Source organism: Leptodactylus fuscus, chromosome 7 (assembly GCF_031893055.1).
Source record: "Leptodactylus fuscus isolate aLepFus1 chromosome 7, aLepFus1.hap2, whole genome shotgun sequence".
Taxonomy (NCBI): Eukaryota; Metazoa; Chordata; class Amphibia; order Anura; family Leptodactylidae; genus Leptodactylus; species Leptodactylus fuscus.
In genome coordinates, this window is record NC_134271.1 from 59,475,916 (window position 1) to 59,493,283 (window position 17,368).

At 39.9% G+C, this 17,368-nt stretch overlaps 1 protein-coding gene across 1 annotated transcript in view; it reads right to left on the reverse strand.

Annotated features, from left to right (window-relative positions):
* Positions 1–10: 10 nt before the first annotated feature.
* The window catches only part of FANCA (FA complementation group A), a 44,174-nt gene continuing 26,816 nt past the window's right edge, over positions 11–17,368 (reverse strand). The window contains exons 18-43 of the mRNA XM_075281941.1: positions 16,928–17,016; positions 15,723–15,783; positions 14,000–14,049; positions 12,738–12,814; positions 11,727–11,831; positions 11,416–11,552; positions 11,263–11,333; positions 10,487–10,586; positions 10,155–10,324; positions 9,772–9,868; positions 8,731–8,913; positions 7,484–7,557; positions 7,281–7,409; positions 7,138–7,204; positions 6,428–6,585; positions 5,540–5,645; positions 5,388–5,447; positions 5,193–5,297; positions 4,817–4,929; positions 4,608–4,743; positions 4,347–4,403; positions 3,464–3,572; positions 2,324–2,390; positions 2,126–2,243; positions 1,950–2,051; positions 11–394 (exon numbers count right to left, since the gene is read on the reverse strand). Of these exons, the coding sequence (XP_075138042.1) occupies positions 290–394; positions 1,950–2,051; positions 2,126–2,243; positions 2,324–2,390; positions 3,464–3,572; positions 4,347–4,403; positions 4,608–4,743; positions 4,817–4,929; positions 5,193–5,297; positions 5,388–5,447; positions 5,540–5,645; positions 6,428–6,585; positions 7,138–7,204; positions 7,281–7,409; positions 7,484–7,557; positions 8,731–8,913; positions 9,772–9,868; positions 10,155–10,324; positions 10,487–10,586; positions 11,263–11,333; positions 11,416–11,552; positions 11,727–11,831; positions 12,738–12,814; positions 14,000–14,049; positions 15,723–15,783; positions 16,928–17,016 (2,646 nt within the window). The 3' untranslated portion in view covers positions 11–289. The remainder of the gene's footprint in view (positions 395–1,949; positions 2,052–2,125; positions 2,244–2,323; positions 2,391–3,463; positions 3,573–4,346; positions 4,404–4,607; positions 4,744–4,816; positions 4,930–5,192; positions 5,298–5,387; positions 5,448–5,539; positions 5,646–6,427; positions 6,586–7,137; positions 7,205–7,280; positions 7,410–7,483; positions 7,558–8,730; positions 8,914–9,771; positions 9,869–10,154; positions 10,325–10,486; positions 10,587–11,262; positions 11,334–11,415; positions 11,553–11,726; positions 11,832–12,737; positions 12,815–13,999; positions 14,050–15,722; positions 15,784–16,927; positions 17,017–17,368) is intronic.

The window sequence follows — 17,368 nt, forward strand, 5'->3', positions numbered from 1 at the left end:
CAGGTCAAACAACTTGATGTTTCAGAAAAAACAACTTCCATACTGTTATAAGTCTTGCCTTGTCCTATGGGTAGTCTTACTCTATGATTGGCAGTCACTGAGTAGGTTTGCCCACTGGAATAGGCTCATGGGAGCAAGAACTTCTCACAACGCTAAAGGCGACTAGATAATCAATCTTTGGGGCAAAGATCCTAGGCCGCATGTATATCATTCCTAGCTGCTTCATTCATGGTTATAGAGTGTGGGGAGTTCTTAAGGTAAGAGATCACCCCTTTAAGACAGTCAATGATTAGAAGAGATCCGGCTCATCAAATAGGTCGTCATGTGATGGCAGAAGAATGTTCCTCAGCAGTTCAGCAAGCTCCGGGTCCTTCTCCTCCCAGGAATCCGCTATCTGCAGATTACATTTATATTACAACGTGAGGTGTAAGAGAAGAGTAAAAAGAGCAGATTAATGGAACACAGACCCAGTAATCCCCCCATAGTGGGTGCAAGCAACAAAATCCTGCTCCAAAGGAATCTTATCCACACATTTTCAACATTACATCATGCCTCGTGATTAAATAGTTCACCTTTTTTCTACACTTGGAGTTTGCAGTTTTTTGTTTCTATTCATGTAAAAGAAGAGAGAGCTATAACATTTATGCTCACAAAGGTGGTTCAGGATTAGAAATAGGTTTGCGGTTTTCTCATCTAATATTTTAACTCTGCAATAGCAGAACATCACACATAAAAAGATCGTGCCTTTTCTGGAAAAATCAAACATTTCCAATCCTGGATAACCAAATCCATTCAGCTATTCCAAAGCTATTAACTCTTTTTGTATTGATGCAAATTAGGATATACTAGCCAAGGGGATCAATACATGACACAGAGACTTCACAGTTTATCTGCCCACTCAGCATACCCTCATTTGTATCAAAACACAAAAAAAAAACAACCAGGAAGATGGTCAGCACGTATCAGATGAGGTGCCTGGTGACAAGTCCTCTATAAACATGGAGACCAGACATCTGATAACAGTGTCCATGATTGACCAGAACCCAAGTATTGCACTCTATGGTATATCCGATCTAAATATTCTAACCCCCTAAAAAATACAAAAAAAAAAACGTCGTTTCAACATTACAGTGAATGGAGATGGATGCAAACAGAAGGTCCTCGGTCTCCATCATTAATGACTAATGATGTGTTAAACAAAAAAACAAACAAAAAAAAGCCTTTCTAAACATATTTTTCATACCTGAAAATGGGACTGACTAAAAGAGCCCCAAAGGTGCGGAATGAGATGTATAGAACTGGATTTTGATGCGCACCAGAAGGTGAAATGTATGAATGCATGTAGTCTTCAAAACTTCCATCCTCATGAAAAATAATGTTCTCTATAAGCTTATATAGTAACTATAGGTTTCCCCATGTACATAACTACAGACAATTGAAGTTAAAACATTGTTTGCAAATATAAATAATGAAAAATTTTGCCAAGCGTTAAAGATTTTCTCTAGCCACCTTAGTAGTGACAGCCATTTATCTTGTTGCCAATAGATACAACCATAAACTTTCTATGGTCAGAAACCCAACCATAATATTGTTACTGTGACCAGGTTATTGTATTATGGATGTAACTTCCTGATAATCTGTTCCTGGGCTGGCTTTCTGACAAGTCCCAGACCATATCCTCTGGTAACCTATAAAAAGACTGTCACCGCTAAGATGGTTACAGAAAATCTTTACAACTCTGCAAAATGTTTCATTATATCTGCAAAAATATTTTACTTTAATAGTCTACAAATGTAACTATGTATATGGGAAAACCCATGTAACCAGAAAGGGCATCTTAATAAATTTGACATATTTTATTCCAATGTCTGAGAACCAGACTTAGTAAATTTTCTTCATTAACATTACATACAGCAAGATGGTAACTGGTGTCCTTAACTATATCGTACCTGGGGAAGGCGACTCCTGAATGCACTACTGGGAGGTGGGCACTTGTGTACACAGTTTAGAAGGAACTGGCGGCCATTGCTAAAAATTTCATTGGTGTCCACCTATAGACATAGAACAGCTTTAGGCTAGAAGTCATAATATATAGCGTTCCGTCTCCACTTCTTGATTATTGTACCTGCTCCAGGAGTGGATTTCCATCTACAAAGAGCTGGACAAATCTGCTGTACATCTCCAGCACAACACACACAAAGTCCTGCCGCACTGTCGTTTCCATTGGAAGACAAGGAGCCAAACTGTGATTAGAATCAGAAATATAGTGAAAACTGTGCCTGCATAGTGAAAACTAAAAAACTTCTGTGTCCAGAAAACTTACCTAAAGAAAGCCAGAGGTATCAGCTTACAGAACTCTTCAGAGGCCATCTGATGAAGAAGCATCATATCTGAGAGTAAACCCATTTATATTAGCAACACATCATCTTACTGTGCCCATGAGATGTGAGACAGATACATATATTCTCATCACGTAAATCACATTCTTTGGACTGCACATGCTCAAGTCTTCTATATCCATGTATTACTAAATCCCTGGAGCATTATATTAGACATCAGTTGCTTTATGCTATTAGCTTTGCCACCAGACTAAGAGGCCGACAACCCACCGTCTTCACACTCACTATACGGATTTGATCAGCATTTGCATCCATTTCTAAACCATGATGTAGAGGAGATGCAAAAATGGCAAGTTTATATCGTAAATGTCTCCACCAAAATTTTTTCTGTGTTTAGGATCCTGATTTTGGTTTAATAAAGTATGCAAATCTGTATGGTAAATGTTGCCTATTTAGCTGTAACCATGAAACAGTGACCCAAGATTCACATGACCGAGTTTTACCTGTGAAATCTGGTATATTTGTTTGCCAGCCCGAACTTTATGCCAGGAGAGAGACTCCTATCCTAGCATTATGGTTAGCTATGCTGTAAGCAGATGAAATTCGGACGTGTGAATCTACAGTAAGACTCTCCCAGTTACGCTAGGTTCACACCTGCGTTCAGCCTTCCGTTCTGTGCTTTCCGTCTTCTGCATGCCAGAAGTCGGAAAGCTCAGACCGGGTCCGGCCGTGAGCAGTGGTGAGCGTTTTATGCTCTCCGCCGCGAAACCAGATTTTTTAATCCGGACACAGAGTACAGCATGTCCGACTCTGTGTCCGGATTAAAAAAACCCGGTTTCGCGGCGGAGAGCGCAAAACGCTCACCGCCGCTCACGGCCGGACAGCTTTCTCACCCATTCATTTGAAAGAAAGACTCCTGCAGGTTTCCGTATCCTGCCTCTGTTTTATGCAGGAAACGGAAACCTGCAGTACGGAGAGCCGGCACAGATGTGAACGAGCCCTTACAAGTTCTATGGTGTTCCCAGGTCTTGTAGCCGTAGTATAGATGCGAATAGGAACCTATTGTGGTATGTGCATGAGGCTTCATACAAATGAAATTGCACAAGTCCATTTTTGATACTCACGCTTTCCCTTTGTGGGTGTAAAGGCCATCACCCAGCTGCCTCCTCTTTCCTCCAGACAACTGATAATAGACAGACAAGCTTCTAGCCCCTTTTTGGATCCTTTTCCTTCCTATAGAACATAAAAAAATAAATGCATTATATATTTTCTCTTATTTTAAATGTGTTTGTCCAAATGGAACGACCCGTCTGTATGTCCTAGTCAGGACCTCTCAGAGCTTAATATCAGCAAACCATGGTTTTCAAGATTTCTGCTTGCTATATTTCAATGTGTAACTTTCTGAAGATAAAGATCTGTTTGATAGGATATTCACAGAGTCTTATTTCTAGAGAGTTATGTGGTGTTCACATGCCAAGGATCTTTATTCCTTGGAAGGAAAAATAGGTCTTCAATTGAATTCCAGCAAGCATAGGTCTTGAATTCCACATTGAACGTGTACAGAAAATACAATGAAAGCTTAAGGGCTAGTTCACACGTGAACTGCCCGCGCGGGTTTTGACACAGAGAGAGACGCGGCGAGCCGCGTCTCTCTCTTGTCAAAACCCGCCCGCCGCGACCATCGCTGTCGCGGCTTAACCCTATGCTGTCGGCTCAAATGAATGAGCCGACATAGGAGGGAGCTGCGGGGGGCGGAAGCCGCGCGACTGAGACAGCGCGGCTTCCGCCTGAAGAAAGGACATGTCCTTTCTTTTCTCCGCTAGCAGCAGCTCGCCGCTAGCGGAGAACAGAAGCCCAGCGGTCTCCATAGACCACCATTATAAGGGGAGGTTTTGGACGCGAAATCCGCTGTCAAAAACCTCCCCTTATACTCACGTGTGAGCTAGCCCTTATATGTTTATGAACCCAGAAAATTCCTGAAAATCTTATAAAAATGAATACCCTCACCTTCATTATTACATAGATAAGATCCAAAACAGTAAAAAACAGCAAGGAATCCAACATCTGCAAGAAAGTGGGAAAGTTAATAGATGTGTAATGGTGTTTCATGTATGAAAACTTTGCCCTCATCAACCAAGATCTGGCAAGTCTCCCCCAATGTGCAACCACTAAAAGATCAGACAAATTGCAGCGGCAGGAACTGAATCTTCATATTTACTTCCAGTACAACGTTCCTAACATTGAATTACATCTTTACATTCCTCTTACCTGAACACACTTTACACCAAATAACTGTAAAAAGCTCTCATATCCCATTTTTCTCCTTGTGATGGTGAAATGCAACACAGCAGCCGAGAGCCACATGGTGTCAGTGAGGGGCAGCGATATGTGATGTGAGAGGAACCTGAAGTATAAGAGGAGACAGATAAGCATATCATCTCCATCGCTAGATGTTCCAGTATCACAGGCTTTCTAACCTGTCCACATCACTCTGTATTTCCCTCAGGGTCTCAATTGCTTTAGGCAGGTTCCCTCCGGACAGCCGATTCCACTGACACTCAATGGCTGGATACAGCTGTGGCCACCAGAGCTTTAAAAATAGAAAATGATACAGATTATTCATCAGGGAATTACATTTATAGCTATTGCCTGATCTATTAGCAGAATAATTCCCATCATGAGCAGGAGGAATTCTGATACAGCAGTCACCTCTGACGTGCTATCAGTAACCTCTCTTATCAGAATCTCCCTTGTTCAAAGAGAATTATTCTGGTTGGCTGATCTGGCACATCATCACCTCAGTACAGAAAGTAATTTTTGGCTACACCATCACCAGGATGGGTACAGACATACCGCAGCAGAGGTCAGAATGATTGGACATTGTGAATGAGCTTCGCTGAGTATGTTATTCACTGCCTCACTCGGATCCTGACATTGTGCACTGGCCCCCAGCAGACCCTGCACAGAAGTAAAACATGTTATCTGCAATCTTTAGGAATAAAGAACTCGTACTAATAGTATGACAAAGAGGTACAAGCTCTGCCTTACCCTAAAAAAGTGCGCAGTGATGTCATAAGGCAGAGTGCACCCTTTCTGACCAATGTTTTTCTGTTACATGAAGAAAAGAAATGATATAAGCCAATCTATAGGAAAAATCCAGAAGTGCAATTCAGATTTATTAAATGGATTGTGATTTTTACCAATTCTTGGTTAACAAATTTGAAGAAGTCCTCACAATCTAGACTGGTGTTTTCCTTGTCAGAGGAAATGCTGATCAGGAAGATCGATGGAAGACCCAGGAGAATCCTATGGGCAAACACTAAAAGTGTCAAAGGTTGGCATACAGTATATTGTAAAAAGAGCTTCGTGGCCTTTCCTGTTAGAATATGGCGTCTGGCTTATCATCGTTAACCACTTCATGACCAGGCCATTTTCCCTGGTACATGACTGGGCAAATTTGAAAGGTTTTTATGTATATGTGGTTTGACAAATTTTTTTTTATTGTTATGGTTATTGAAGTAATTTTTCCACCTTTATTCAGTAATATATAGGGCTTTATTTTAGGTCATTGTTATTTTAGCAAACATGGATTTCACATATTTGTTCTACTTTAAAATAATGTAAAATAGTTTCTCTCTCTGATATGGTAATTTTTTTTTTATTACCTGTGAGGTGTCCATGAAAGTGACATTTTTTGTTTTTTTGTAATTTCTTCACTTACACATTGGGCCTCACACCCAAGAGGTGATACCAGACCTTTGGGGGCATTTACCTCAAGGGATCAGCAACTACTGCAGTTCCCAACTCCACGCAGATCCCAAGACCACCCCTGTGTATACAGCTTCTCTATGGATATCAGGCTGTTAATAACAGCTGCTCCACTCCTATGGGTACGCCCCTTTCCAGAGTTAGATGTATATAGTGAATGGGTGGTTGACATCTGGTAAAACACAGTGAACCCTGTGCCACAAAAATATTCCAACATCTCACTGTGAACCAGTCATTTACATAGGGTAATAATCTAGTACAAGGAGTAGGTAGAGGATTGTCCATTATCTTCAGCATATGCGTTATTCATTTAAGCTTACCTGGAACACATGGCAAGTTCTCCTTGTCGTCTAAGCTGGGCACTCATGCTATGGTTGTCTAAAGACACTTCTAACCTCTGGTGGAAGATATTGAAAAGGAAGGTCGTCCGGCTGCGATTACTTGAACATGGCTGGGTGAGTAAATCGCAGACCAACTCCTGTATGATGAGAAACAATACATTCATTTAAAGAGAGATTCAATAAACAAACCAATGTTTATAGAGCAGGAGAATCTTATTTATACCCTGTAGAGTTCTGAAGCTAAAGGGTTAAAGGGGGACTTGCTACCAGAGCAGAAACTTGCATCACAAGAACAGCCTATATGGCAACAAACCTATTTATGTCAAGCAGCTAAGAGAGTGTTTGAAAGCAAGTGTGCAAAGGGAATTGTGCCGCCAGAAAATGACATATCAAAGGCATTTAATTTACGTGTGACTTATCATTCAGTGATTTTAGATTAAGGGACTTTTGAAGGTAAATAACGTTGTTCCTCTGTTGACATTTTTTCGATAAACTACATTTCTGTAGATACCCCCAATTGGTACAATGAATTCCACTGATCCTCTGTAATAGATAAGGGCCCTGCTCTATTACAGACTGCTGAGTCAGGAGAGTAGAGACACTGTAATATTTATTGATTTAGCTCCATAATATTCCACCGGGATATTACAGAAATTGTCAGTTTGTAATAAATAACATTAGGAGCCTACCTGTAAACGACAAAGTATGTCAGCAAGTCCTGTGTGAGATGGTGGACGACCTACACTAGATTCAGATCTATAAGAAAATAACACCACTGATAAGACAATATATAGAAACATTCATATATAATATAATATGTGACTGTTCTCACCTGCAGCAAAATTCTAACACAGCCTCAACCACCCTGGAACATGCAATCTCTAAATCATTTCCAAAGCCCCCGTTTTCAGATGATTTGGGGAAAAAGCAGCAATTCAAAACCCAACGTTGGTATTCTTGTCTGCAGAGAGTGCACATGAAGTAAGGCAAAAAATACTGTTAACCATACACTCATGTTTATGGTCATAGACTCACCTCTCAGTTTCACATAAAGGATCCTTATCCGAACCAAGGCTCATCTCCCAAAGCAACCAATCTCTGAAAGATAACTGCAAAGAGACACTGTTAGTATACAGCTAAAGGGAGTCTACCACATCCATAATTGATTTCTAATCACCTTTATGCTGTCAATGGGCCTGTTAAAGACGTTGTTCAGGATAATATTTTTTTATTTTTTAGGCCGAGGGAGGTGGAAAAAATAAAACATACTCACCTGTACCCGATGGTCCAGTCCTGCTACTTGGCTGCTTTTTTTTGTTGGAAGTCTTTGACAGCTGTGATATCCCATGTCCCTCCCACTGAGACCGATGATTGGTCTCAATGTTCACGTGACCAATGAGGCCAATTATAGGGATTCGGGGATGTCACAGGTAGTGATGGCCTCTGTCTTTTGCAGAGACATCAGTGGTCACGTGCAGCGGGGACTTCCACCAAAAGAGAAGTTGCAGGACCGGAATGCGTGGTGAGACACTGCAGCACCAGGGAAGTAGAGTATAATTTTGGGGTTTTTTTCACCTCCCCCTGGCCTAATTAAAAGAAAAAAAAATTAGCCTGGACAACACCTTTAATCCAGATGCAAATGAGCTGTTTGTTGCACTTGGGGCATAACTGCATCTGCCCGGGCAACCTTTTTTCACCTGTGGTCGCTGCACATTGGAAACAAGATACACATGGCACCATTGCCCATGCCTCAGGCGCTCTTGACAGTGCATTTTCATACAGATTGAAAGATAATCTTCTCGGCAACAAGACACCACAAAAAGGTCTGTTCCTGCTATCACAAACAGTCCCTATGACAGCATATAAGAGATGTAAAAGTAATTTTACTGTTGGTAGACTCCCTGTAAAAGCCATTAGATAGCATATGTGACCTCCATTGCAGCTCTTTGGGGATTGTCACTCAACCATTTACCATTGAGACGTCAGAGAAGTTGTATCACAACTTTATGTTCATGGGAAAATTTTATGAATTGAGTAAATTCACTGTGCTAGAATAAAATATTTGTGATGAAGTATATAAACAGCCAGGTTTCCCACTATTACAAACTAAAAATATTTGTTTCTGTAACAATATGTGTCTTCAATATATGCTTCTATTTAACGGTATACATTTGCAGATATGTCTTTTTAATAATTTTAGAAAGATGAATGACAACTAATAGGAGTAATGGCAATCTGTCTTTCCATAAACCGTTACAAGTTTGCTGTCAATGAATATCAACCTGGAAAAGCTCCTCCGTTAGCAGTCGCTGTAAGTGACTCTGGCGCCATAGGCTGACTGCTGCCTTCTTCCAGCCTGTCGAAGGAAAAAGAACTGAGAAACTAAGAATGGGGTTATCCTCGTCTTCCTCCTTCATCCCCTCTTCTCTTGCTTCTGGGATTAGTCTGGGCAAGAGATGTTGCAGCTGTGATCAGATAAAAAAAGGGGCACATTTTACAAAACCAACGCATTTTCCTATTACAAGTATCGCAAGCTAACCATGCAACCCATTCTAAGAGATGCTGCAGTATCATGAACTCTCTAAAGAAAAGAAGTAAGCAGAAATGTGTGGTTTAGACAAAGAGCCGAGAACAAATTTTGGGTAGAGTCGGAAAAAAGTTGGTGTCTTAAGCTTTAAAATAAAATGATTACTTTTTGTTATATTATAACATTTTTAACATTGTATAATTTATTACATTCATAATTGTATATTTACTTTCATAGGAATTCAACGATAAGATTTTTAATCAATTAGAAGAAGCTTACAGCTCATGATCAGGACTATAGTTGTCAGCCATTTAAGGAGTCAGCAGAAGTTGGAGTCAGACTGCAGAAAAACGGAGTCAGTCAGTCTATGGTTTGGCCTTCTGACTCTACAGACCTGATGCAAGCTCAAGGCTTTAGCACTGCAACTGTCTGCTGGATTCTAATTGAAATGACAGCATTCTATAGCTAAAACCGCAGGAACGATGCTCCACTTCAATAGAGATAAGCTGTGATAACAAATACAACCAATAGACAGATGGAGAACTGTATTTGGAAAAAAGAAAATCACTTTTCTGATTTTCTTGTACAATTTCAGTCTAAAATTGCAGATAACATGTTACTCAGATATCGTATTCTGGTGATGTGATTCTTTGTACAATTTTACTGCAGTATAGTGAATTACGAAAGGTTTATTGTGTACACACTGAAATTAGCAGATACATTCAGATGGTAGGTTTCATAACGTGGCTAAAACTAACTTGTGTTTCAGTAGAAAGTAAAGAACAGAGAAAATTACCTTTTGCAAGAATAAGGGTGGGATGCAGACTAGCGAAGCCCTTGAGGAGAGCAGAGAGAACCTACAGCAAGCATAGGAAACTGCTGTCGTGCAGAACCTGAAATAAAAACCTCTGTAGATTAGATGTCGGCAACCTGTGGCTCTCAAGAAGCTACAAAACTTCATCTTCCAGCATTCGCAAGTTGCAGCCCACTTCTCTATTTAGTCATAGCAATACATGGGGGTTCTAGTACTAGGACTATCAATATGTGCACATGCACTTTACTAAACATAAGTTATGACAATCATATCATCTTTACCTACATTCACTCTATGGAGACTCTCTCCATTAACCACAGTTATCGAGACTGTTACAGATGAGCTTAGCCGCAGAGAACACTCACTTGAGAATTAGAGAGACAGATGTCAGACATCGGGAGTTTAGTACCAATTCCCAAAACTTTTCTAGTGCATTCACTTCAGCGCCTGGTGTTGTTAATGACGCCCAGCACTCATGTAGATGAACAGAGAAAATGGCAAGGCCAACCACATGTGGATCTTTCAGGTGACTTGCCTGTAATTTAGTAATACATAAGGGAAGGAAGAATTACACTCTAATAAAATAATTGTATCTGTTAGAATAACTAAGTCATATCAGAAGCTCATGTATATATGGCACTGATATACTATACATTAGTCCAGTCCATCTAATGACTTAGGAATCTATAAGACGCACCTGGTGGCACAAGAGCTGCAGGGTCCTGCTCAGCACTGCACAGAGCGCCCTGGGGTGACCACACACCATCTTCACATACAGGGAGGGCCAGGGTCCTTGTCTGCAGAAAAGAAATTAAAGGTATGGATTATTTCATATCTACACCTCCGCAGTTAAACAGGCTGTGCAGTTTATGTAAGCCTTTATGAAGTCTGACTAGTTCACAGTGACAAACTTTGCTACTTTCTAATTTACTTTCAACAGTTTCAGCCCCGCTAAGATTCAGCCTTTTGGCCATTTGGATTTAGTACCAAAGCAGGTTCTTTAGCACTAAATTCAAACAGACAAAGGGCCAAATCATAATGGAGGTGCAGGCGGCTCTGCAATGACGTAAAGCTGCCCCAACAATGTAATCATCCTAGTTACTGCGACACAGTACAGGGATAAATATATATTAGTCCTCCCATTATGCAACAAATGACTTTTTTCATTGTAAGCAGCAGCAGAGGGGGTCTGGAAGGGTTGGAGGAGGCAAGTGCTGCCCAACAATTCCCATAAACTGCAACCCAGGCCATGCAAAGCAAATACACGCAAGGACTGCCAAATGAATTACCTGGCAGTGCAATGCAACATCAAAGGCTAGTGCGATCCCTCTGATCATAAACTCATAATCCACAGATATACAGAGGAAGAAATCTTGACATGTTGCGAACCTCTTAGTAAATCCTCTGCCCCTTTGTACCAAAATGAAGCAGTAGGAGTCTAAAGAGTTCCAATAATATTGTAGGTTTTATTACCTGTCAGGGGGATTGGCACTGGAAGCTGCCATGACACACTGGCAAAATGATGTGAGAAGCAGATCAGCAACCTGCAAAAGAATGACCAATAATGCAAGAGGCAGAGACAAGAAGAGTTAAACCTAAGAGTAGAGATGCAATACTCCAGCTCACCATCAGCTCCTGTGGCTCCAGCTCCTCCACAGATTCAGTAAAGAAACACTGTGATATTACAGGGGCAGCATCCATGTTGGTTCTCCCCACTATTGATGCCACTCTGTCAGAAATGATGGCCACCTGAGATGAGATCTCTAACATGAAAGACAAGAGAATCCGGTGCTTAGGACAAATTAATTAATATATTACATAACACACACACAAATTTTATAATATATATATATCTCAGTTTGCACTTTAGATGCAAAGAACAATAAAACAGTGCCCATAGAGGGGAACATAACCACAAACATCTGTCCATTATATACCATCATATCGCTTTGGATCTATAATGAAGGATCGGAGCTCCCATAGTGCTGCCTGTAACCTGGCCATGGGCTCCTCATTCATGGATACTTCAATCTTTTCATTTCCTAAAGAGAGAAATCTATCAGATCCAAAGAAAAATATGTAAAACATAGAATGTTCTATTGTTTAAGTGGATACATATAGATGCAAATGAAAAGTAACCTACATTTCGCTGTGCATTTACTCAGTTCTTTTTCACATGTGTAATCATTGCATAAAAAGATACTTTGCTGCTGCCCGGAAACTGTCACTAAGCAGGCAGGCTACTATTTTTAGGCTCTATTATGGCTAGAATGAATTTTCAGAACAGCACAGCTCAACAACACATGCGAATGTGTCAGGGGGCAACATGGTGGCTCAGTGGTTAGCACTACAGCCTTGCTGCGTTGGAGACCTGGGTTCAAATCCTGCCAGGAACAACATCTGCAAGGAGTTTGTATGTTCTCCCCATGTTTGCGTGGATTTCCTCCCATACTACAAAGACACACTGATAGGGAAAAAAACATACATTGTGATCCCTATATAGGGCTCACAATCTAAATAAAAAAAACCAAACACATGAGAATGTTCTAGAAGCAGTGTTATAATGCGGACAGGCCCAGAGCCATTGGCAAATTACATTCAATTTCACAATGCTGTAATAACACAGAATCGGGAGGCTCCTAATTATCAAATTAATTTAATTAATTGCCAAGCTCTTGTATCAGGGCCATATAAAGCAATGATGTAAAATGTGCCAATTGGACCCAGAGCAGAGCAGTAGTAATAACACAAGTAACAGATCCATCAACAGCCGCTTGCTGACAGCTTTAGGCTGAAAGTTTTCTATTGCAGGGAAAGAAGGAACTGAGAAATACTGTAAGTAACAACCATAAAAAGGGAAATTTCAGATATAAGACACAGATGATTATTGTTCATAAAAATATGAAGCTCTACTACATGCAAATCTGTTCAGTAAATCGTGAGCTCACCTTCCAGCTTCCGATGTTTTTTCAGCTCACAGGCATCTACATAAGAGCTCATCATGGCAGGCGGGATTTTATCAGTTCTGCAGCAAATATTATTATTATTATTATTATTATAATATTATTATTGCATGTATCTAGTGTGTTCTATCACACAAACGATTATGATTTTATGAATTTTGTCTACAATCAATAAACGCTAAGTTTTAATTAAGGAGCCATGACTTTGCTGGAATTTTACTTCTGAACGTGTGGATTTCAACTACCCTAGCCGAAAGGGAATCTTCCAGGCAAACTCAACCTCCTCCAGAATTAACGTGAGTGCGATATTTCAATTGCCGCATATATATTTTTTGCACGTAGAGCTGTGTTTTTTCCTCATACCTTTTCCCGCACAATGCCATACTGCAGCAAATATGTAATGAATAAGGAAGGAGTTATGGGTTCTGTGCACTGGATACGTTATATTACTAATATATATGCAGCGTCCCCAGCAGCCCAATTCTTAAGCTAACAGCACAGTGGCCATTTTGAATCTTTGTTGGACTCTTTGAATAGCCATGCTGCAACCAATGTACTCTAAAAAAACAAACAAACAAACAACTACCATATGACAGTCATTACAAAAACAGAATTGACAGGGTTCTTTTTGAAGTTCCTCTGACTATAGCCTACCAGAATTTTGGACCTTAAAATAAATGATGTACAATGGTGCGAGTTACACTTTAAGACTGGAAATGTCTTGTCTACAGATTTTAAACAGGCCTAAAATTTTAGAGCAAAGCTTTGTATTACACCTAAAGATATTTCTGTGTTAACACTGATAAGTTATAAAACAATACGATGAGCGCTAGTTCTGCAATGACCCGATTACAGAGACCTACGCAGAATCCATACAGGAGAAACAATCGATGTAGAGACCATTCCCCCAACTTACACTTTCATTGTCTGGGGCTGCACAACCCTTATTATACGGGGGCGATGTGCTGTCAATGAACAATGATTTATTTTTTTTTTGTCCTGCTGAAATGAGCAGATCACCTGATGAACTAGAAAATGCCAAAACTTACTTTATATGCAAATCCGTATAGCACTACACCATTCCTTATCATCAGTACCAAGTGAATACAAGGAAACGTCCTTAACAGTCTGTATATAACAATGCTGCATTGAAAAATATACTTAGAATATGCGAGAGTCAAGTAAATATGGAAATGTGCACATTGTGATTGAAATATTATGCACAGTATTACGCAATCATCAGTCACCTTTTCAGTGCATCAATGAGTAACATGAGGGAGTCTGGGACCTCTGGGATCTGTAAGGACAAAGCAAGACTGATATTAAGCAACAAGATCAATCAATACACATTAACTGATTAAAAAAAAAAAGTTTTCTTCTCTATTCACATCTAAATCTACATTCAGAAACCTTCTGATTACTGGTCACCAATATGAAGTGCATCTTGTAGTCACAAAACAATGTCACATTTACTGCTGCACGTTGTTTGTAAGGGGAAAGCAGTTGTGCATGTGAAGAATTACAGAAAGTTATTGGAAACCACTAAAAATAAGTTTAAGTTAAAGGGGTTTTTCCCCTCTCAGGGTTTCTTCTGTTCTCCTGTCTCCTCTGCACTTCCTGATTTTTCAGTTCAGGCCAGCAGCTGTAAACATGGAGGAGACATTCAGTAGTATCTGACAAACAGAGCGAGATAGATAAAGTAATGTATTGGGTAAAACACTTCAGTTAACAAAAAGTTAAAGTTCTCCAGAGATAGGAATACCCCTTTAAGCATTTACAATATTATTCAAACTTTATTTAGATCGAAGCTGGATCCATAAATGGATGGATGAGAAGACCGAAATATCAAGGATAAAGGGAATATGTTATGTAGGGTTCACACTACCGTTGGTGTCTGCTCAGAAAGTGACCGTTAAAACAAAAAAATGGACACCTATCATAATGGACACAGATAGTAACTGATGGCTATCAGTTACTGTCCGTTATATGTCCATTGCCCATAGACTTCAATGTTAAAAAAAATAACGGACACTTGCTGTCCCTTTTTTCAAACTGACACAACATAATATCCCATTGAAATGAATGGAAATTACAAACAGACCAGCTAGTGTCCGTTGCTAAAATCATGTACGGACAATAGCCACGCACATTGCTGAGCGGACACCGGCGGTAATGAGAACGCCCCCTTAGCAAGAAAATGTGTATCAAACTGATTACCTACTTTGTAGGGTGGCTTCTACACTTTCCAAATAGGTCTCTTTTTATTCTGCTTTGCAGCTCCATTCTTATGAAAGTTAGGGTTTTACTCTTATGCAAAGTAACTGTAGAGGGCTTTAGAGGCCTTTCTTCTCCTGTCATGGCTTCAGTATCCACTCCTGACAACCTCCCCTAACTGCAGAAAAACTGACAACATAGGTCATGTCAATCAAGAAATGGGGAGGGGGGGAGTGGTGGGACGATTATCTAGAGCAAGGAGTCAAGCGCTGTAGAAGGAGAAAAGTCCCTAAAGCCTTTTTTTTAGCTAATTTGCATGAGAATAAAATTATTTTAATAAGAATGGAGCTGCAATGGACAATAATAAAAAAAAAAAAAAAATCATCCTTGGAGCAAGTGTAAAAGCTGCTCTATAAGGTACAGTCATTAGTTTGATGCCAATTTTCCAGCTGAAAACCTCCCTTTAAATAACAGATAAGAGATAGATGTTTTCCCATTTTTCCAGGGGATGGGGATAACCTGCAGATCAGTGGGGGTTCTGACCACTCAGGCCATACAAAGATTAGGAGAACAAGGGATTTTTCCATCCTGTTATGAATGCAGCTGTGCACGTGCTGCATATGACCATTGCTCCTTTCAGAATGGAGCATTTTTGCCCTGATCAGTGAGGGGCTGAGCAGTCAGACACCAAACAACAGGAAATAACTTCCTGAGATGGGAAGTCCCATTTAATAATGTACCAGATGACGTACTAACCAGTCTTGGGGCCAGAAGCGCAGGGAGGAAGCGAGATGTAAAATATGGCCTCCGGAAGATGCTGTAAAAAAAAACAAAAAAAAACAAAGAAATTATGCGATCTGATATAAAACAAAAAAGACATTTAAAGGTAACCATGGATAAAGAATTGAAATTGACCTTGCGGAGGGGCAGAAATTTTGTGACGGATGACATATTTTTCAGACTACTGATTTCCTAAACACACTCTTTGAAGAGGTAGAAGCATAATCCAGAGCACAGATTAAAGTGTACTTGTCATTTCAGGGGATTTTTCTGGACAAGATGTTGTGTGCGTACACAAGGAACAACAGTACATGCATTCCAAATCTAATTCTCAGTTTTCCCTGAGCTCAAGATTGGGAAAATGCAAATACACACTGCAAATTTAGGAGAGAAGGATCTCCTCTCCTCTCTCTCTCTAATACAAAGAAGGTGCATGGAGGAAACTATATAACAGTAGTGAGTATTGGTGCTGTGAAACCAACACTGGATTGATATAGCAGGAAACTTACAAGAAGAAGCCGCCTCTGCGAGTCTCTCTGCCTCTCACTCCTTTCACCTCTTCCCCTCTCCCAACATTTGTATGGGCAGCTCTTGTAACATGTTTTATCATTGAGATTATAGAATCCAGCTCAACCCTGCCTTACTAAAGCCAGTTTTTAGCAGTTAAGTGACCAATGTAGACGGCAATAAAGAAGAAAAGTAGTTCTAATAAGTGGAGAAAAAAAGCATTTTCTCTGTACTAAAATATATTACAAAGTTATTGATCTTTTTGTACTGTTGAGATACAGAAAGACGTCTATTATTGAAGGTACACTTTATTATCTTTTCTACTGACAATGCTTAGATATAAGTAGAGCTTGTCAGCCACAGAATGTCAAAGTACACTGAAGCACAGAGGTTTTAAGGCCGGACAGTGACTATTTACCTGGTGAAGCAATGGCAAAAGCACAAGACAGGGACAATGTCTGCATTATGTATAGCAATAAAGGGGAGAAAAAAAGACCATCACAGACACACCTTATAAGGCTGGAACAACTAAGTATGTAGTGACTATGTGGTAAATTATTAAAAGTCCAACAGATATTAAATTAAGTCCATCACTTGGAAAATGATATGCATTGAGTCTTGACAAATCAGAATCCATATCTGCGCAATAGAACACATTTGTAAATGTCACCTACCTGGCCTCCATTACACTGGCTGGAATCTTGCCAGTATTCTCAAATATCTGTATAGCCTTTTCTACATCTTGTTGTGCCTGAGGTTGTGTCTACAGCAGCAAAAACACATAGGAGAACATTATAAGATAAGATAATCCTTTAATAATCCTACTATGGGGAAATTTCAGTGTTACAGCAGCATAGTAATACAGATACAGGATATCCGATATCAGGATATATTGTAAACACTATGGGACTATTTATATATTTATCAAACCTTTCCTGCAGAAGGGTCTATAGGACACCACTTCTGTTATATAATAAGGGACCTAAACAGCGACAGTAGGTGCCCCTGGTGGGGTATTATGGATGGCTCGCTCTTACAAGTGTTTTGGAAGTGCACATTTCTGGGGGTCTTCTGGAAAGATGTCCTGGCTATAATATTCAAGAGTCTACAGTATT